Here is a 22620-nt window from a genome sequence, read left to right as displayed (position 1 = left end):
TATATCCACCTCAAATATATGCTACTCTCTCCGTGTACGATTAATTGAGTCTATTTAACTCAGCTTAGATTTTAAGAAATATAATGAAAAGTGTGTTGAAAAAGGTAGTAAAATATGAGTCCTAGTTTTATATAGGTGTATTAGTTTTATAATAAAACTTGAGTGTGATAAGTTAGTGTAACGTGATGTCTATTACCAAAATTAGTAATTTTAGTTATACAATATGTAAATTTAAAATCAACACAAAGACATAAGTATATCAACAGTTTAGTGTTGATATACTTATAATCTGTGTTGATAATTTTAATATACAAAATTAAAAAGTGCTAAGTTCTGAATTGGAAATTAGTTAGCATTTGATCACACATATATATGTGTAGTGATAAAATGTCAACACATTGTAATATTTCAAGATTTAATATCAACACAAATTCAACACGTCAACCGTTGACATTGTGTTGACATTTTTTTACTGTTATTTTGTCATCCGTTTACATTTTCTAATGGACCAAGTCATAGATTGTATTTTGTATAATATTTAAAGTTTGCATTTGATTACATCCATAGCAATATACTCCCTTCGTCCCATAAAAATAGTCTTCTTTTTCCATCTTGGGTTGTCTCACAAAAATAATCATCTTCCATTTTTGGCAAGTCTTTTTCCTCTATGAGGTGGGTTCCATCTCCACTAATAATACTCCAATCACTTTTTCTTTTTGTCGCTCCTTTACTTTACCAATTTTGTATTAAAACCCGTGCAATCCCGAAAGTTCCTACTTTTATGGGGTGGAGGGAGTATACGTATATATATATTGAATGTGGAGAATGGAAATACACTACACCCACTCAATACAATTATAATGAGTTATACTCCTTCTGCTCCACAAAAATATATATTTTTGTTTGGCATGAGTTTTAATGTACAATTGGTAAAGTAAGAGAAAGATAGAAAGAAAAAGTAATTGAGTCATGTTTGGTTGGCGGGAAAGTAAAGTTGGCAAGGAAAATGATTCCTGGGAAAATGAATCCCGGGAATATGATTTCTAATAACTTTACTTTCCCGTGTTTGGAAAATATCAAGATTTGAAAGTATATATTTGATTTAAACACTAAACTAAAAATATACTTATCATTTCTTATTTATAAAAAATAATAATACATACTCCCTTCGTCCCATGCTACTCGCACATTTCATTTTAGGCCGTAAATTTGGGATTGATTTTTTTGTGTAATTAAAAAAGAATTTTAGGTGTAATGAGACATCACTTAATAAAAGAGCTCTTAACTTAAACTAATATATTAATTAAATGCATTAATTCTAACTTAAATTATAAATAGTGTAAGGACTTTGTGACGAGCCGAAAAGCAAACGTGCGAGTAGCACAAGACGGAGGGAGTATTATTTAATAAATTATTAATTACAAATGATAATAATTATATTATTTTATTTGTTATTACGATAGATAGTTTAAATATGGATTATACATCATAATATATAATAATATAATAATAAATAAGATTATTATTATTATTATTATTATCATTATATTTACTTAATTTTTAATTGAATAAATTTTATAATTTAAAATTTCACTACAATTTTATTGTTAATTACTAATTTATAAATTAATAATTATTATATCATTATATAATTATAATTATATTTAATTATTTAATAAATTATTATTATTATTATAATAAAAATAAAAATAAATATTAATAATATAGTTATAATTATGATAATTTGAATTATAGTTATTTATTATCTAGGTATGGCTTATACTTTTAAATTATTTTTAAAACATTGTAATAAATAATAACAGTAATAATGATGATGATGATGATGATAATAATAATAATGATAATAATAATAATAATAATAAACTGTACTATATTGCATTAAATATGTAAGAATCCTAAAACTTGAAAAAAGAATACCTAAGAAAAGTTAGGATTCAGAATCCTGGAAAGTTGTACTAACTTTCCTTGTTTCTGGATTTTGATTACTTTCCCAGTTTGATTAAAAACGGAAACAAACATAAGAATTTAAAATTTAAGGAATCAGATTACTTTCCCAGACAGAATCCTGACAACCAAACATGGCCATTGTTAGTGGAAAATGAGTCTCACGACTTTATAGTGAAAAGACTTTTCAAAATTAGATAATGCATACTCCCGTGGGACTTACTAAAAAGAAAAAATGCATACTCTTACTAAACGGAAAGAATATATTTATTTGAATAAAAAAGTGAGTAATAAAAACAACTCTCTCCTTCACACGAAGCATTTTCTATCTGGTACAAGACTTTATGCAGAACTCACTTACATGTTTTATTTATTTAACTAGTAGACAATTTAAGATATTTTCTAAGTTTCTCTCTATGCTCAAACAAACAAAGATAGTGTGTTTAGGGCACTCACAATAGTGCCTATAAATTCGCCCTAAGTGATCGGCGGGTATATGGGCCGCTATTGCACGAGATTTCTCGAGGCCGAGGCTAATCCCCCCAAGGATAGGGCGTGACGATCGACACTATTGCATATCCTCTTTGCTGACTGCCTAAGATTTTCCGCACTATTTTCACTCTATAAATATCCTTTTTTTTATCCCATTGTTTCACCCCTTCACTCCATAATTTTTTTTAAAAAAAGTTAAGTATATTTTGGTAAAAATAGAATTTGCATATTTTTAAAGGTAAAATTTAGAATGCTATTGCAGTGTTGGGACTGAGAAATAAAATGAAAAATAAAACAGGATTTTAAGAGTATAAATTACTTGAGTTAACTAAAAAAACAAAGTGTGCACTGACCGTAATCCAGGATAACAACAGTGAAAAATGAAATTAGGTTTTCAAATTCATTTTTTAAACTAAAGGCAAGAAGAAAAAGGGTGTAAGAAAGAAATACAGTTTTTAAAAGTGTATATATATCTTGAGCTGACATTCATGAGATATCCACAATTGTTGTTATCAATCAGAGCAGTCTGAATTTGCTCTTCAATTCTTGTCTATGTACTTCTCTCACACGGATCTTTTCCAGAATCTATAAACTTCAATTTTCACTGCTACTTTTTTCTCCTTCAGATTCTTCTCTTCCGCTTCCGACATTTTACTGTTGAATTACGAACATAGAACATTCCTCAATCGATTTTTAGTTTCGGATAACAGAGAAGAAATTCTGGGCTTTTCTTTGCCAAGTCCCAGATGTTGACTTTGCGTGCCCAAATTTGTCAAGTTTCCCCTTTTGCCGCGTTGTCTTAGCTATTAATTCAGCCCTGCTGTTTTCTAACTTTCAAGTAACAAAGATTTGATTTTTTTCTAATACAGTGTATGTATATTGTACTCCAGGTTTATGTGATATAAGCAGCACTTGTATTCTCGATTAGGGTTTTTTTTTCTGGGTATCGTTTTCTTTGATAGGATCTGAAGAGAAATTGGGGATTTTTTTATTGTTTATTAGGGATTTTGTCCTAATTTCGTGATACATTAAGCTGTGCATCGTGAAATAAAAAGAGATTCAATTTTCTGGAAGAATTTTCGATTAATTTCTGAAAACGAAGCATGGATCATGTCATCGGAGGGAAGTTTAAGCTGGGAAGAAAGATTGGCAGCGGATCTTTTGGAGAGCTTTACTTAGGTACTCTTTTTTATGATTACCGAATTCTGTCGTTTTGGAGTAAAAAGAATCATGCATTGTTTTCATTCATTCAGGAGTAAATATTCAAACTGGAGAAGAAGTTGCTGTGAAGCTGGTGAGTTAGTTTCGAGGAATAATGGCAAAGTTGTGCAGCCTTTTTTTTTAATCCTGTGGAGTGATTGGTCGATCTGGATATTTTCCCCCTGTTTTCAATTGTGTAATGGTTTAAGATGTTTAGTTTTGAGCCAGAATAGGATTTTACAGATCATGGTGCTCATCCAGTTGCAATTTTTGAATTTCTATTTAATATGCTGTATTCTGATCTCGCGAAGGAACATATTTTTCTCCTTTTCAGGAATCGGTTAAGACTAAGCACCCTCAGCTTCACTATGAATCAAAGTTGTACATGCTTCTTCAGGGGGGAAGTGAGTATCTGCATTCATGAAGTCTGAGTTCTTTTCTTCTTTTCTATAAGATGTAATCCAAATTAATGCTCTTGTTTCTCTCCTGAAGCTGGGATTCCCCACCTTAAATGGTTTGGAGTTGAAGGAGAGTACAATGCTATGGCTATCGACCTTCTTGGCCCAAGCTTGGAGGATTTGTTTAACTACTGCAACAGGAAGTTCTCATTGAAAACAGTTCTTATGCTAGCAGATCAATTAGTAAGTACTAAGTATGTGTTCATTTCAACATTAACTACATTGTTAATTTGTTTTGTTATTTTCTCTTTACTGACTGCCATTTTTCATATGTAGATAAATAGAGTTGAATACATGCACTCTAGAGGTTTTCTTCATCGTGATATAAAGCCTGATAACTTCTTAATGGGGTTGGGACGCAAAGCCAACCAAGTAAGTTTGCTTTTGTTCCCAGGTCATATAGTCTTTGTTAGAAATTAGAATAGTCCATGCTTCCTTTTTGATGCTCCTAGTTGTTAATATCTTAAGCATTTGGTATCACTTGCCTGGTAAAGCTATCTATAATATTCGTTGATTTGCTTCACCTAACACCCGAATCTCTTATATTGTCTTTGATAAAATATGCTGGAAATATTGCAATTAGTCATTGGTGCAGTCGTGCAGATGAAAGCACATTTTGGGTAAAATAATCTTGTTTCTGGTTTGGACTAGTTATTCTGTCACCAAACACATCACGGGTAAAGGATGCTCAGCTTTTAGTTGTTGTTCTCTATGATGTATTGGATCATATAGCCATATGCATTCAATGGTTGATGATTGGAAACCTGAAGGCAACAGTTTGGTTGATCCTCTGAAGTTGTTGATGGAAAAACTTGTTATTTTATCTTCAAAAACATTTCAGGCCTGTACCTGAAGCAACAACTTTGTTTATCTTTGTGCCAGGTGTACATCATTGACTATGGGCTTGCTAAGAAATACCGAGATCTACAGACTCACAAGCATATACCTTACAGGTATTATTACTAGGTCGACAAAGTTGTTATCTTGCCAACTAATTCATGCTTGATCTTTTTTGTCCCTCCACACCCCTTGCCCCCAAAATATCATAAATAATGAGTGACTACTTCCTTAGACTTATATAATTGCTGATGTAAAAGAGTAGAAAGTTGCATAGGGTTGTAAATGTTTGTATCTAATACCCCATCCGTCCCAACTCCCAAATTATTTGAGTCGCAACCCATTTCGTGTTGTCCCACATTACTTGAGTCGTAATCCATTTCGGGTTGTCCCACATAACTTGAGTCGTTTCCCTTTATGGCATAAAAATCTTTGTTTTCTTTCATACTTTACTTTTTCTTCTTTCTCCTACTTTATTCTCTCATCTACTTTATTTCATATCCACTTAACCTTTAACACCACTTTCTTAAATCACGTGCCCAAAAGAAATGACTCAACTAACATGGGGCGGTGGGAGTATTTATTTAGCACCGTGTTCCTCTTTCTAGCAATCTTTATTTAGTATGATAGGAGTAACAATGCATAACTTGTTTTACTGCTACTATTGCATATGACTTAAACTGGTTTATTTTCTATGGGATTGAAACAGCACTTCGTAGCTCGTACATTTACATGACAACTAGAATAGTAGTTCAATGCTTCTGAATTTTGACTGATTGATATCTTCTGTCGGTACTAATTATTTTATATCTGATGATTCCGAGCTCTGTTGCATACTGAAATAATAATTTTGTGGGTATAATGCAAGTCTTAGCTGTTGTCAAGTATATACTGTTTTATATCTATCTAATTTGTCTCACATGTCTTTAAATGTGCAAACAATATGTGCTGATTCTTTCTCCTAGAATATTTCACTCATTTCTTTATTACATACAGAGAAAACAAGAACCTCACTGGCACAGCTCGTTATGCTAGTGTTAACACCCATCTTGGAGTTGGTGAGTCACCATTTTCTTGTTACCAGTATACTATTCTCGTTCGTCTGTCTCAGAAGAACAGAAAGATTTTTTTTGGCATCTTCTTGGTGTTGTTAAATTATGTTTGTGATCTTTTATTACAGAACAAAGCAGAAGGGATGATTTAGAATCTCTTGGTTATGTCCTCATGTATTTTCTAAGAGGAAGGTTGAGTTTAAAGTTTTTATCTATATCTTTTTCCATCAAACTTCTCTAGGCTTGATTTGCTTCCCTAATGTTTTTCATTTTCAGCCTTCCTTGGCAGGGACTAAAAGCTGGCACAAAAAAGCAGAAGTATGATAGAATCAGCGAGAAAAAGATGCTTACTCCAGTAGAAGTACTGTAACTTGCTCTGTATTAAATTTATCTTGTGTTACCCTATGATGATCATGGCAAACTGGAAAGCAAAGTGCACCTTGAATATGTTGCGTTGCCACAGGTGTAACATGGTGGATGATATGAATTTATTTGTACATTTGTGGACAGGTGCTTTGTAAATCTTATTCATCAGAGTTCATTTCATATTTCCATTATTGTCGGTCATTGCGATTTGAAGACAAGCCTGATTATTCTTACTTGAAGAGACTTTTCCGAGACCTCTTTATTCGAGAAGGTTCGTTTCTATAGAGTTTGTTTTTATGCTATGCTTTTATCTTCACTTTATAGCCTTAATATCAGAAATTTATTTCAATTCATTATCGCAGGTTACCAATTTGATTATGTATTTGATTGGACAATACTGAAGTATCCACAAGTCAGCTCCAGTTCTAAAACGAGGGTTAGTTTTCACTTGGTCATTTATTAATATTACTTCACTTTAATTAGTGTAAAATATAAATCTTACCTTTTTTTCCTTTTTTTATATTTTCTTTGTCAGCACCCTACAGGAAAAGTCCCTTTAAACCTAGGACAGCCTGCAGAAAGAGCTGAGAAGACACCAGGTAAAGAGAGATGGTTATTATTGCAGTTGCAAGAAAGAATACGAACCAAGAAAGTATTAGAATTTTTGTTTTTTTTGGGTTGATGATTTGATATCAAAAGATGTGAAACGGTAGTCTCTACTTTCTCGATTTTAACCCCTCAAAACAAGAATCTATTTAGGTTAGCTGTTGATAAAGAGAAAGAAGGTTGTACACGTGTTTGAATTCTCATTGAGTTGTCAATGGATAATGAATGTTGAACACGTGTCATGTAGTGAAGCACGATATACGGGACAGATTATCTGGTGCAATGGAGGCATTTGGCAGAAGAAATGGTTCTGGTGCAGGCTTGCATGGAGAAAACTCGAGAAACAGATCCGATGAAGTACCACCATCCAAAGACGTGGTGCGCTGCAATTGACAGAAGTTATTTCTTAGTTACGTTTTATTTGCGGACCAAAGTTTTTACAACTGAATATTGCTTGCTGATTTTCTAGAAAATTGATTCGGAAAGAGGTCGGCTTTCTCGGACCGGCAGTAGCTCAAAGAGGGCAGTCGTATCAAGCAGCAGGCCCAGCTCCTCTGGTGAACCTAGTGACAATCGTCATAGTCGGCTCGGGTCAGGCAGTGGTCGTATATCAACCACTCAGAGATTACAACCTGGATTTGAGTCCAAGTCCTCCTCTTTCACTCGTGCTGCTGCAAGAGGCATCCGAGATGAAACTCTCCGCAGCTTTGAGCTGCTGACAATTGGCAGTGGGAAAAAGAAGTAACAGTACCATATATATTACTTGTTTCAGCTTTCTCTCCGGCCAAACTATGTAAACAAAGGAGCTGCTCATCATCATGTCTCTTTGTTGATATGGCTTCTCCAAACTCCCGTCTGCGGATACGACGACATCACTGGTCAGTTTCCGATGGCAAAACCTAAATCTCCGTTTCTTGAATCGCTCTCTTTACTTATTCTTGCTTCGATACATCGTGTACGTATAAATCCACGAAGACGAATGTATTAATTTGCTAAATGGAACTACTACTTTCATGTTTGTGATTCAAATAAATACTGTCTCCACAACTGCTCTTTCAAGAATGGTACCCATGTTAGTTCCTCATGTTGCACTTTGCTACATTCTGTGTAAAACATTAGTACATGTGTTTCAGCTCCTTTTGCCTTGGAAATTTGTGAAATTGTTTTATATTTTTTATCTTTACATTTTTTTATTTATTATTTTTTTTATAAATTATATGTTGGGGAGTTTGGTTGTATTTTTATTGTCCGAATTTTCGGTATCGGGTGCTAAATAGTTGAACTTAACCTATATAGTTTTGATTATTGCATTTTTTGCTTAGAACATATGGGATCGATGATAGCAATATTGTGCGTTTTAATATAGAGCTTATATCTGAAAAATACATTATCTACAGAGCAATTCAGGTCTTTACGCTTTTAGCGTGCAGTTAATTTTTCACAAAATTGAATATCGTCCAAATTATATCTAAAACGACAAAAAAAAGTACATGAAAAAATCTAGGATTTATTTTTGCCAAAATATTTTGTCGTGAAAATCGACAATATACTAACAATATTCAAAATTCATGATAAAGATCTGAATTGCTATATTTTCCGACAATTAGCCCTATAATATTTATAACTACTATTTACTACTTCGTTCAGTGAAGGCGTTTCTTTTTGGCACGCGATTTAAGAAAAATTGTGTTAAGTGGGTTAAATAAATGAAGAATAAAACAGGAAATGAAAAGGATAAAAAGATGAAGAGAGAATAAATTAAGAGAGAATAAATTAATGGTGAGAAAAAATATGTTGACTTTTAATGAAAAGGAAAATGACGGTCTCCAAATTCTTATGATAGACTGAGACAGCAAGAAAGTTAGCAATACCGTTTTTTTTTTGTATATGGAGATTATATAAGTAAATGATACTTTGGGAGAAGCTAATTGATATTAGGGAGATGTGAGTAAAATATACCATTATCATGAAAGGATTGAACAGACATCTGATCCGTGAATTATTCATCTTACTTTGTTCAGCTTCAACACCTCATCATTTATTGCGCTCAACCTGCAAATGTTTTTAAAAAAATTATGTCAAATAAACTTATGTCAAATAAATTTCAACAATAAACAAGTTTTGTAATTAGTAAGCACATGGTCTTTCTTTTAAAAGGCCCAAGCAACCTAAAAATTTATGTGTGCTAAAGTTTGAATGATGGTTTAAGTTTCTTTTTTAAAAATTGTCATATCTAAACGTTTGCAAATTGAGAATATGACCACCTTCTACGAACACTTAACCGTCCAACTTTAGGGACACCCTATGTCTGATTGTGTACACTAGTCTGAATAGGATGTATAGTCCAACTGGAATCCGAATTTGATTTATAGATCTTTGGCAAAGGCAAAATAGATAGATATTACTCAAAATAAAATATTGGCAAGACAAATTTACATAGAAACATTTTCGAATCCAAATGTTTGCGATCATGCTTAAAACATATTCCCACCGATCAATAGTACTAGAGTCATTTTTTTCCATTTTAAGTGTTCCATAGTAGCAGAGTAATTTTCTTTTTTAGTAAAAAGTAACACATCAAATACACCCAAATTCACTTTTACCCTCTAACTCCTCATCACACCCAATTCACTTTATATGCAGTTGGAGGAGAGCTTTAACGATCTGATGATGAGTTAGAGAGGGGAAAATGAATTGGGGGACATAAAGTGAATTGGGGGCGAGGAGTTAGAGAGAAAAATAAATTTAGGTTCTTGTGTGTGATGCATTGAATTCTTTAAATTTGTGTAGGAATCGACTTGGACTAGGACGATTGAGATGATGAATAAGATAGAGAAGGATGAACGGGAAAAAGAAAGAAAGGGGAAATTAAATATTTTAATGAAGAAGAGAGAGTAAATAGACTAAATTACCCTTCATGGCCATAAGGGTATTTATGTAAAAAAAAATTAAAAAATTGCTCAAATGATATTAAATCGAAGTTGACGGACTTAAAAAGATATTTTTAAATTTTATGGACCAAAAATGATAGAATGATAGAATTCGTGGACTAAAAAAATGTTCCCTCTTTAAATTATGTACTTTTTAATGTGATTTTTAATTTTTAGGATTTAAATGATGTACATTTTAATTTTTAGAATTTTACTTATGTAATTTTTAATGTTTAAGATTTTACTTATGTAATTTTTAGGAATTTGTAATCTTATATTCAAATTTTTAAATCAATTTTTATGAATGAAATATTTTTATATTTATTGTATTTTTAAATTGATGTGTTGAATAGTGAGACCCGTGAATTTAAAAGAATAAAATGGATTAATTAAGTAATTGAAAAAAATAAATACAAAATAAATAAAAAGTAGATTAAATAAAAGTGATATGAAGTCCATGAGCATTAGGAACACACCATTGAGTAGGGGTGGGAAAAAATACCGAAATATCGCACTTATCGTACCGAAAAAATATCGAAAAAATTGATTGTTCGGTATACCGCAATTTTTGTTACAATATCATTCTTTCGGTACGATAACTGTATCAATTTTCTTATACCGTGATATACCAAATATTAGGTATACCGAATCCTTGGTGCATACCGAAAAACCAATATATGTTGAATATTATATAAATATTATATTATATTTAATCTATTTATAATTTTTTATATAAAATAGAATAAAATAGAATAAAAAAGTTTTTTTTTAAAAATTACTTTTAAATATTTTTGTATATAGAATAGTTTTTTTTTGCATAACGATATTACGTTATACTCTACAGTACTTCAGTCTGTCGTAAAAGTGTGGTATATCGCAATTACGGTGTAAGGGAACGGTATAAAAAATTAATCATACCGAATTTTTGGTATACTGGACTGCGGTATACCAAAAAATCGGTATGATATTTTGTTTTACCGCAGTTTTCGATACGGCATACCGTGACCACCAAACATTGATTAATTAAGGATGCTCTAATTCCATAAAATTTCAATTTCAATATAATATTTTTCTTAATTGCTCTAATTCCATAAAATTTCAATTTCAACATTAATATTTTTCTTAATTTTTCTCTAACATAGCTTATTTTTGAAATATAAATAATTTAATGAATGTAATTCAATCTCTTCCCGTTGCCTCTTCCTAATCAATTTTGGGCTAGCGAGAATTATTCAGAGAGCATATCAATGGAGACAAATTTTACACCTTTTCCGAACCCTAATCTTAAACCCCTGCGATTCTGTTCAATCCATTACAAAGGCGATTTTGGTGAAGTTCGAGCTGCAATGGCGCATAATATTGCACGCAAGGTACATTCTCCAGCTCATCGTGTTAGCTTTTTTCAAAGCATTTGATCGATTCTATACAAGCAGATTAACTATGCAGTGATATTAGCCTTCTCGTTGTTCGTGTTTTCGTAATTTGGTTTTTATCTATCTTATTACTATGAACATCCCTGAAAGTACCATCTTTGTATCTCTTCAGCAAAACAAAGTGAAATTCGAGCTAGAAATTGACGATTATATCAGAAATAGCTCTGTTTTAGTCGATGATATGCTATGAAGTTTTGTTATTTGTAGCAAAGGGTTATTCCTATTGCACTCTTGCAATATTTTCCACCATTGTAGTGGAGACCATGATGTGTCTATTTGAGACTGAATTTATCAGTAAACATTGAAGTGAGAGTTTTGTTTCCTTGTTTAGCAGCAGGATTTAAAACCTTTCCAGCGTGCAAGCTTGTACCTAATTATGGCAGCAGCCATGAGAGTAGTTTACTGTAAAACTGATGTTGAGTCAATTAAAGTAATGAATGATATGCTAATACATTACATTAAAGGTTGGCATGTAATTACGTTTGTAAACCGTCTTGGTATAGAAAGCCCCTATGTTAGTTTAATAATTGATCCTTCTCAATTACATTTATTGTGTCGGCTTCCTAACTCAGCTGGCAATGTTTTCTATTGAAATTGAAGCATGGAATAAGTTCCCTGTACTCTGCATAAAGGCCTTTTAGCTGTTAATCATTCAACCTGAAATATGGTTTTGTTGACTTTCATCTTTTTTCTTATATGAATCTTAATAATACAGTAATACCTACTCTTCCTGGAATATCACCTGAAAGAGTGCAAATTTCTCGAGTTTCTTCAATTCTACATACTTTTGTTTTGCCCCATCGGTGTTGATTTCGTACGAAGCTGTGAGTTATTTATTTATTGTTAAAAGTTCTCTCTTCTTCTCCAGACTTGCCTCGCGGATTGCTCTGTTTTTTTGTTTAAAGTACATCATTATATACTTTACAACTTTCAGTCTAGACCAAATTCAGTTGATGGGTAATAATTGTGGCACTGAAGATTTTACTTTCCAAAAACCTAATAGCGGAGCCACAATTGGCTGAGTTAACATTTATATTTCTTAGACATGTGTTTGACGTGTTAGGAATTAGAAATGTTAATGGTATATAGGTGTTGTTGACATCAATAACTTTTCTTGTGATATTGATCCTATATCTTATTCTCAGAAGTGGAGTGCATGCAGGATTCACTTAAACAAGAGAAGCCACTGTTTGTGTATCTAAAGAGGCTAGCAAATTGCAGTTACAACCTATAAGTTGCTTTAGGTATGACCATACTCTCATAAGTGCGAAAAGTGAATATGTATACATTAGTAACTTTATGATTTGTTATTAATGTTATTATGAGTTCAGACTTTAATGTGTCCACTAGTATTACTGTTGAACTTGTTGGATAAGTGCTTCATCTAGAAGCTTAGAGGAGTATGATTTTTAATTGCTTTTCTACAACATCCCTAAATTTTTCCAGTTGATCAAGTCTGACAATCTGACATGTTGATGGGTTTTTTCTTACATGGACATAGTTTTAGTCAAGTAAAGGAACACTATTTTTTCAACAATGATTGTTGGAAAAGAAATCACTGTTTGTGAGAAAAGCTGCAATTTGACAGGAGTTTCAATTATTTAAACTCAAGACGTCAATTTACGATTTGGATGTTTTTCAACATCCCCCAATTGTCAGCATAGATTTACAGGTTTTGGGCTTTCAACGTAGATAACGAATGTCTCCCACAAGCCTTTTTCATTGATGTCTGGACATTCAACTATAGATTGATGTTCTAATTGAAAGACCATGCTGAAATATCAATCATCTCCAAAAAATCATTGTTTTTGCCAATTGCCATAATTTGTGTTCCAACGAAAGGTTCTTTTTATTTGTTGGAAACTATGTCCTTTAGGGAAAATTTGACATGTCGAACTTGAACAGTTAGAAATCTTAATAAACTAACAAATCGAAAAGTGGTGGTGTCTTAATATTATTGTCTAATTTGCAATTTTGTTCAAATGTTGTACAATCTTTAAAGCAATTCGCTCTACTTCTTTATATTTACAATATAACCGCCTCCCTCCTTTAGAGTGCGCACAAGCAAGCAATAAAATTACTATTAGTTCAAGTAATGTACATGTACTTTGTGATAAACAATTGTGATAGACTGATAGGGATTTGAAATAGGACCTTTTGTTTGACTTAACTTTGTTACTATGTTGAATGTCCATGATAAAAACCTGTTAGCTTTTGAATGATTATCATTTATTATTTGAATATCATGAACAGCAATTAATGTTCTTTTCTTTTATTTATGTTTGGTATTCTGATGTTGCTTGAAGTTGTAGATTTAAAGCACACTATATTTAAGTTTGTAACATCGATTCTAAAAATCTAAGTCAGATTTTCAATTGGAGTCGAGCTTTTGTGATTATGAAATATAACTAGGTAAGTGTTCCTTACTAGACATATAACTGTCCAAATTTGACATTTTCCTTTTCATTTCTCAGTAGTTATGTGTTATATCTACACTTAAAGAAATCATTTTTGTCTTTCTGTGAGTTACAATTGCTTAATGGCCCGCTTTCTATGTTTTATCAGATAAAACTTGATATACTTGACTAAGATAGATGTCTTTCTCGAAAAAGGTATATATTCTGTCATTTTAAGTATTCCCAATTTGTAATTTTGTATAGATGTATAGCCTACTGTTTTGTCTAGTATACGGTGTACTAGTCCATGGATTTTCAAGCTTTGGTTTACTATAGTGTACTATTCCCTATTTCCTAAAGTATCCTAATTTGCAAGAATAATTCAGGGTTTATAATAATCTGATGAAGGGTATTTTAATCTAATAATATATTGCTGCCTTATGTAGTCGAGCTTAGGTTGGTCAGAGGTGTCAAACCAGTCCTTTTTCCAGAGCTTATTTTCTAAATAAATTAGATACTTTAGATATTAGGTTATCATTGTTATATCACCCTCTGGTATGCATAGCAGGCATGCCTCTATTGCTGGTAGTAAAAAATATGGTTGGTCCAATATCGTATCTTATGCTAACAAATCTGTTAAAAAACAAGCAACACAGGAAACATAATGAAAGTGGAGAGAAACAAATAACTTTATTTTTCAAAGTTCTAAGATAATATAAAATAAATATCCTATACTCCCTCCGTCCCCCAATATGTGTCCCACTTTGACCCGACACGAGTTTTAAGAAATGTAAAGGAAAATGAGTTCACAAAGTTAGTGGTGTGTGGGTCCTACTTTTATTTATTAGTTTTATAATATAATGTGAGTGGAATTGTGTTAGTTGAGTGGGGGTCAATTAATAAGGGACGTACCAAAATGGAAAACTGAGACACATAATGGGGGACGGATGGAGTAGTTTCGTTTGGTTTCAACCAAAACAAAGTTACATGTTTAGAAATTAAAACTGGCCAAAATCAGTTTAGTTTTTAAATTTCTAACTCAATAAAAAATCGAACCGTTCTATTGACCAAACTGAACCAACCAAATCCTAGACCCTAAACCGAACCGACCGATTGAAACCTTAATTGGATCCACTTCTGGTCTAGTGTGAACTAATAAGTACTCCCTCCGTCCCTCTGTAGTAGAGGCGTTTCATTTTCAGCACTCGTTTTGGAAAAATGATAATAAATAATTAAAATAGAGAAAATGTAAAATAAGGAAAAAATAATATAGAGAAGACTCTTAACTATATTATTCTTTTTTTTATTTTACTTTTTTTACACTTTAGCTATTTATTACTCCGACTTGTCTATATTATTCTTTCTCTCCACTTTAACTATTTATTATCATTTTTCCAAAACGAGAGACAAAAATGGAATAGCCTCTACTACAGAGGGACGGAGGGAGTATATTTTTTTCAAAATGAGTGATCAAAAGGAAGCGCCTCTACTACAGAGGGACGGAGGGAGTAATTTTTTAAGAGCCAGAATTTCCAACAGTGAAAATTTCATTTTTAAAATTTAAAAAGATTCGCTGATAGGTGAAATAAATACAATTGATGCTAACTATTTCGTTCAGCGCCTTGTTTCAACATTGGAATTTTGCAATAGTGACAGCAAATTTGAGCATTTATTTCATGTCCATACAGATATGCATTCGAAAGGTCTCCCAATTTTATTCTATAAATATGCTGTTCCCTAGAAGACCTATTGCATCGCCTTCCTCTCCGTACCCAAAACCTCCTTTTCCTTGTAGTCTTTGTTCTCTCTTCTGTTTGCCATTAATCATATCTCTAAGTTTCTTTCTTGATTAAGATTTATAAAATCACCTTTTCTTCTTCTTTCTTATACACACACATGTCTCTACATAAGCCAACACCTGACAATCGAAATTCTGAAAAATTTGAAAATGGGAGGCGTGCTGGCTTGCGTGGAATGCCAATCGCATGCCGGGTGTGTGATATGGTGTTCTTCGACAATGTTAGCCTTGTGCTACACTTTGAGTGCCATGTGAATGATGGATATAGGCTACGTGCCAGAGACCTAGCATCTTTACAAAGTGAGCAGCGTTTATCTTCGAGCGGCCCACCATGTTCTTATTCTGCTTTGGCTAGAAGGTTTCAAAGGATGAATGACTGCTTAAGATCTGATCCTTTACCCGTTCCTTCAGAAACAACACCAAACCGTACTCCAAGAGACCCTAATCTTCTTCATATCCCAGAGTTGAATGCATCACAGCCAATCAAGTATTCCGAAATGGATCATAGGAACTTTGATGGAGGCCAAATGCGCTTTCCAGTTCATAAGAATCAAGAGATAATTGTCATAAGTGACGATGAGGAGGAGGATGAGAACAAGAGCTCAGTTGAGATAGACTTGACGTTGAAACTTTAGAAAACTCATCCATATGCTTATCTGGTGTTTGCTATGTCACCATTGTTTTTCCATTAGTAGATCTGTTGTTGCTGTTTCGCTATATTGTGTTATGCATTTAATGAATGAAATTTTGTCTTTCCTTTTATTTGATGCGCATTGAAACTTCATTAGGAAAAAGCAAGATATCTTATACTCCATCCGTCCACCAAAAATAGTCCTATGGGTGGACGACACAGGTTTTAGTGATAATTTGGTAAAGAGTGAGGGAAAAAAAGTGTGTAAAGTAGGAAAGAGAAAGAGAAAGAGAAAGTGGGTAAAGTATGAGAGCGAAAGATAGAAGGTATAGATGGCACCACAGAAAAAGGGCTAGATAGTGACGGAAATTAGTGACGGCGGTTGCTAGCTCAACAACTAGTGACGGAAAATTGACTGAAAAGCGTCGTCTATGTTTTTTGTCATTGGGTGGATTAATAGCTTTAGTAACGGACAAATGTCCGTCACTAAAACTTTTTATTGACAAGTTTTTTAATAACGGATCTGCCGAAACTTACTGTGTCACTAACCTGATAAGTGAAGAAATTTCACTAATTAGTGACGGATTTTGTAGTGTGGTAGGTATAAGTGGTAAATAAGCAGGAATATAAGCGTAATGATTTGAGAGAAACTTTCCATTTTTGGATGAGACTACTTTTGTGGACACCCCAAAAAGGAAAGGTGGGACTATTTTTTGTGAACAGAGGGGGTAATAGTTTTGGTAATTCGAAAAACACGGCAAAATCTATGTCATAATTATATTTACATGAGAGATTTTTGAGGGTATTGCTTTCCTTTCTCTTCTGTGTCAGTAAATTATAGACGGTTTCAGATTCTTAGTCTTACTGAATACCAGAGATAATTATAAGGCTTGTGGATAAAATGAACTTAATTAATAATTATAAAACTAATTTAAAACATAAGAATTCAAGATGAAGAAAGAAAATGAAACATACTTAAAAATGAATAGTGAGACATGAGTGGGAAACCAAAAAATGGAATAGAGGTGGGATCCCAAGTGATTATGAAATATGAACCCATATACAATATGCTAATTAACTAATGAGGAGAACTGGACGAGGACCATAGCCAGACCTGGTTTATTTTTAGGTTATTTGAAAAGTTGTCATTGCCACAAATACAAATTTCATATGCCCAATTTTTGTTAGCAATGAGTAAGGGTAGATTCACCGAGAAACTGTGCAACTTCCCCTCCCATGAGCTATGTTGCCTTTTTGTTATTTATCTGTAATTATAATTTTTTGGAGATGGATGTTAAAGAAAATTCAACTTGTTTCATATAATGCATAACAACTTGTTCCTGAAGTTGTGTGGCTCTATTTTGCAAGAATAATCTCATATCATCATCAAATAATCTTGCAGGGATTTAAGATATACTTCACAAGTCACGCTGTAATGTGTTTGGTACTTAATCCATTTTATCTGATTCTCCTGTTTGCTATGGACATCAACATATTCAGGAACCAAACTCCAATTTATTCAGTTGTTAATTTCCTTCATTTTCATGATGCATGTGTTTTTTTGATTATATAGGGTGGAAAGAGCTGCAAAGAAAGTGAGGTAAGCAGCCGCAGTATAACGTAATATATTTTGAAATTTTAAATTAATTACTGTAGATTTTGGACTTCGTAATGCCAAATGTTCTCATGTAATCTTTAGCATGAGCTGATTGAATAAGATCAACTGGTAAATCAATGGATTTCAATGGCTCATGTCCTATTTTAGAGCTCTTAAATTTTGAACTCCTAAAATGTAGGTGCTGTAGAGAATTTTGCTCTTTCATATCATATGTATACCTTGATTTCATAATTTGCATCCCATTTACATAGTTTAGGCTGGTTCTTTGTGGAAAGATGTGGGAGGGAAAAAGTTGTTCTAAGAGGTCTTTTAGAATGAAGATAATGTTCTATTAGGCCATTTTTTGTTAAAAATCATTAAATTAGTAGTAGTTAATAATACAGTGAAAATCATGGCCGGGGTATTTCAGCATTTTGGCAATTACTAGATAAACCAAATCTTTGAAATAAAAATTATGTAGACACTTTTTGCTTCATCATTCGGTTTGTTAGATATAAACATTCCTAACACCAATGAACTTGATGTAGAAAAGAGATTTGAATTTTAACTGATCTTGTGTTGCTATTATTTGGAAACTACTATTGTGCTAATGTCTACAATCAGGCTTCATATTCTATTTTGGTGTGGCCTAATTGTCCGAGTTCTCATTTAACGCAAAACGGTAAGTATTGCATAATCATTAAGTCGGAGTTCTTATAATTGATATATGGTTTATTAATTACACAATTATGATTTAATTTGAGTTGATGCATAGGATAGGAGTGTGCCTCCTTTAATTACATGAAATGGGATGGACTGGTAATGATCTACAGGTATTAAATTACTCATAGTAATATTGGGGTTGTTTTAATGTTTATTAAGCATAACTGGCAGATGTAGAAGGCATATTTGTGTTATTTATATACCTGCCTAATGCATTAATTTACAGGGTGGAGCCTTTCAAACTTTACTATTATGGTGTGCTAAAAATGGGATTTTTTTTAATTTCTAAAACATATGGAGTCTCAATATCTGTTTATACTTTGGCTTTGGAATTTCACTTTTTTCTTATGCCTATGGTCTTAATGTTCTATATGAGATACGCTTTGTTATTATTGCTATTGCTATTGCTATTGCTATTATTTGAATATGTAGGATATTTTTAATATGATTTAAACTACTCGAATATTATGATTTATTGATTATTTTAATTTGGAAGAGTGCCAGTATATTTTATGGTAGAAAGAACAAAAAGGGGCAGGAGAAATTGCTTTAGGCCATGGTCATAAAGTATAATGGAAAATTCCATCACGAAAATAATCACAACCAACTACCAGAAAAGGGAAATGATTACAAAATAACAAACTATATTTGTCTTCTTGTAAAAACAAGCAAAAGAAAACCTCTGCAGTAAATGAAATATGCCTAATTTTAATTGAGTCAAAAATGACAAGCTGTAACATTTTAAATGAATGGTCGCCTTTAATGTAGATATATCCGTACCATTGAATTAATGACTTATTTCCTATGCTAAAAATGGGTTCAAATTCATATTCAATAGCAAATCATATTAAATGTTTCATATTTTCATTTTGTCATAGAATTAAGATAAGACCAATTTAAATAAGATAAGACCAATTTAAAGAGGATAAGACTAAATTATTTCAAATTGACAGAATCATTAATTATATATTTCTATGACTAATTTGACCCTATTTACAATTATAAGAGGAAAATTATATTCTTACAATTTTTCCCTATTCATTTATATTATTTTAAAAAATAGATTTTGTTCTTCAAAATATTCACCGTTATTAAAAGATTCAAATAAAATTTTAGATAGAACAATCATTCATGGTATTTTAATGGAGTAAACTTTTATTCATTTTATTTAAATTGTCGCATTGATATAAAGATAATTAAATTGCTCTTTTTTTTACATTTAAAAAATTGGGCAAAATACTCTTTTATATGGAAATTCTCTTGTCATTCCACTTAAGAGGTTCACATTCTTGAATGACACGAGATTTTAGGAGGAGTTGTTAGATGAAGTAGTAGAGAGGAGTATATTTTTAAAGCCACTAATATTTTATTGTTAATTTCTACAGTAACTTTTATTTTTGAAAGTATTATTATGGTACATATTGGTGGACTTTTAAAACGAAAAAAAATGTTTACAAGAAAAAAACATTGAATTAAATTTCAAAACGAGTATTTTTAAAAGTACATGCACTATCCAAATTTAAAAGATATAAACGTACAAGTATTAGAGTTTACTGAATTTGTTGTTAGGTGGAACATGTATGAATATAATTGTGTTAGCAAATTTATATTTCATCAGCTCCTTATTAAGCATATTAATTCAATCAGAAATTGACATAGTATATGGAGTACATAAATTATGACTATCTGAAATTATGACTTCGAGAGTGGGACAAGTATATAAGTGAATTGTATACAAAAACAAATGACCCTTTTTTTCCACGAAATCATGTCCCATAACAAATTAAAATACTAATTATTTTTTTCCTATTTTGAATAAATGGATCTACATTTCATTAAATTATTATATTTATAAATTATTATAAATTTAATATATAAAAGTAAGATTCACATTTTACTAATATTTTTCTACAGCAGTATTTCATTTACACTTTTAAAAATCTGTAATCTGTATTGAATGAAAGTGTGCTTTTAAATCATATTGGAGTGCTATATTTTTGGTAATTAGTAATAATGCAAAGAAAAAGGGCATAATAGTTTTAATAAAGCTATCCAACTTTATAATAAGGAAAACAACTCAGAGCCATCAAAACAAAAATTAATTCAAATGATGGTTAAACGGACTTGGTTTGTAAGAGGCAATTTCTGATTTATAGTATTATGAAGATACTCAATACTAAGATGAAAGCGAACTTCAAAAATATAAATATAATACTCCTTATTAAATTCTTGATAATTCGGTAATTGTCAGAATATTTTCAGATAATTTAAGCATATTTTCAGAGTTGTAATTTAATATGAATTCAGTCAATTAATATCACCTTATCAAATTCTTGATAATTCGGTAATTGTGGTATGAATTCTTCAATTTATATCAAAATTGACAATGTTTTAGAAACTAGATACGCGAATCGACGAAGCTATAAATTCACAGTTTAATTGACCAGATCGGTTAAGCTACCGGTTGAACCGAAACATTGTAGCAAATATATATTACTCCGTCTCGTAATAAATGTCAAACTTGTGCAATGACATTATAATTATTAGAGATATTGTTTTGTGTGTTAGGTGGAGAGAAAAAATTGTATATTTATACTATTAATATGAAAAAGAAATTTTTTCGTAAAATGAAATATGACATTTTTTATAAGACAAACTAAAAAATTGTAACATCTATATTATAAAAAAATATTAAACCTTGTATATAATTAATTAGATATATAATATATTTATATAAATTATACGTGCGTATAGTATATTTATCATTTAGGTATTAATAAAACATAACTAAAATTTAGTAAGTGACAAATGTAATTAAATACGAATAAAAAATAATATATATTGGCTTATAAGTTAAATACAAATTACTATTATTAGTTTGTGTAGACAAAAGTTTGATGTTTATTATACGTGCATTGCTAACTAATTAATGCCAATTGGATTATATTTTAAATTTAAATAATTATTAAATAAAATTAAAGGATAGTAATGTCAATTCTCTCTTATTAAAATTATTCTAAAACTTTAAATTTTCGTAACATTCTCGATTTAAATAATTTTTTCGCAAAAAATATATCAAATTAAAGGTAATGTTAAAAGGATTCTAACGAGATCTCAATTGTATATGTTCCGACGATGTTTGGATAATGAAATTTGATAATTTTTATTTCAGTTTTTTTATATGCTGATAATCAGATTTTTTATCAACAAATATATAAAAAAATCTCAATATAATGCATGTAAAATCTCAATATAAATCTGCGTTGATAATTTCGTGTACTTGTGTTGAAATACTCATGTCATTGTGTTTATATTTGTAATACACTATATTGATATAAAAAATACGAAATTTATGATATGATAACATAATGACGATCTTACCATTTTGTTGATATTTTGTCTACTATTTATTGAAATTTGTAAGATTTAATCTAATTTACTCATTTTAAAATCTAAGGGTGGAGATTTGGTCATGATTTTGGATTATGATGCTATAAGCAATATAAGAGGACCATATTTTAGGTAGTTCAAATTTAATGAATAATAGTACTACTCCTCCCTCCATCCCAACTTAGAGTCCTAATTAGTTAGGGCACAAGTTTTAAGAAATGTAAAGAAAAGTGAGTTGAATAAGTTAGTGAAATATTCGTCCCACTTATATATATTACTTTTATAATAAAATGTGAGTGAAATAAGTTGTAGGAATGTGGGGCTATACAAAAGTGAAATAAGACTCTTAAGTTGGGACAGACGGAAATGACAAAGTAGGACTCTTAAGTTGGGACGGAGGGAGTATAATTTAGTGAATTACAATTAATTCAATAAAATTATTTATTTATAACAATACATAATTAAACACAAATCATTAGTTTTTTTTGTAATTAGAATTCATTCACATCATTCATTTATTAATATAATTCATGTTGATTAGGAGTTCTGGAGCTAATTTTTTAGTTAAGATTAAGTAATTTTAATCAATTTCAAATTTTTAATCCAGTCATAATCTAGTTAACCAAATAACAATATAAACTACAGTTGATTTAATCTTAAATGTGACTCAATTTTCTTCCATTAATCCGCCATTGCTCGATAGTGTTCGGGAGGTGCATGCTGTAGTTATGGCTCCTCTTGTTTCA

General features: G+C 31.3%; 1 protein-coding gene and 1 long non-coding RNA gene across 6 annotated transcripts; both read left to right on the top strand.

Annotated features, from left to right (window-relative positions):
- The first annotated feature begins 2911 nt into the window (after positions 1-2911).
- On the top strand, positions 2912-8155 carry LOC121777241 (casein kinase 1-like protein 10). Its single transcript, XM_042174430.1, has 14 exons — positions 2912-3636; positions 3711-3751; positions 3992-4061; positions 4150-4298; positions 4392-4487; positions 4998-5068; positions 5949-6010; positions 6133-6196; positions 6281-6365; positions 6515-6641; positions 6733-6806; positions 6906-6969; positions 7224-7354; positions 7446-8155. The coding sequence occupies exons 1-14, from the start codon at positions 3561-3563 to the stop codon at positions 7719-7721; spliced, it is 1386 nt and encodes a 461-aa protein (XP_042030364.1). The 5' UTR covers positions 2912-3560; the 3' UTR covers positions 7722-8155.
- Positions 8156-11107: 2952 nt separating this feature from the next.
- On the top strand, positions 11108-18972 carry LOC121777242. Of its 5 annotated transcripts, none has more exons than XR_006045446.1 (4): positions 11108-11276; positions 12485-12583; positions 13707-13751; positions 17567-18972. It is a non-coding gene; the product is annotated as an uncharacterized LOC121777242 (long non-coding RNA). The 5 variants fall into 5 exon arrangements; XR_006045447.1 differs by having other exon boundaries at positions 12485-13751; positions 17567-18594; positions 18711-18972; XR_006045445.1 differs by lacking the exon at positions 13707-13751 and having other exon boundaries at positions 17738-18972.
- Positions 18973-22620: the final 3648 nt, after the last annotated feature.

Source organism: Salvia splendens, chromosome 18, assembly GCF_004379255.2.
Source record: "Salvia splendens isolate huo1 chromosome 18, SspV2, whole genome shotgun sequence".
Classification (NCBI taxonomy): domain Eukaryota; kingdom Viridiplantae; phylum Streptophyta; class Magnoliopsida; order Lamiales; family Lamiaceae; genus Salvia; species Salvia splendens.
This window is presented reverse-complemented; position numbering and strand designations above follow the sequence as displayed.

Bases quoted from the DNA above. Each gene is read 5' to 3' on its own strand.
- LOC121777241 (XM_042174430.1), top strand. From the start codon at position 3,561: ATGGATCATGTCATCGGAGGGAAGTTTAAGCTGGGAAGAAAGATTGGC. The intron at 3,637-3,710 runs GTACTCTTTTTT...TCATTCATTCAG, and splicing joins TTTTGGAGAGCTTTACTTAG to GAGTAAATATTCAAACTGGA. The intron at 6,366-6,514 runs GTACTGTAACTT...ATTTGTGGACAG, and splicing joins AGATGCTTACTCCAGTAGAA to GTGCTTTGTAAATCTTATTC.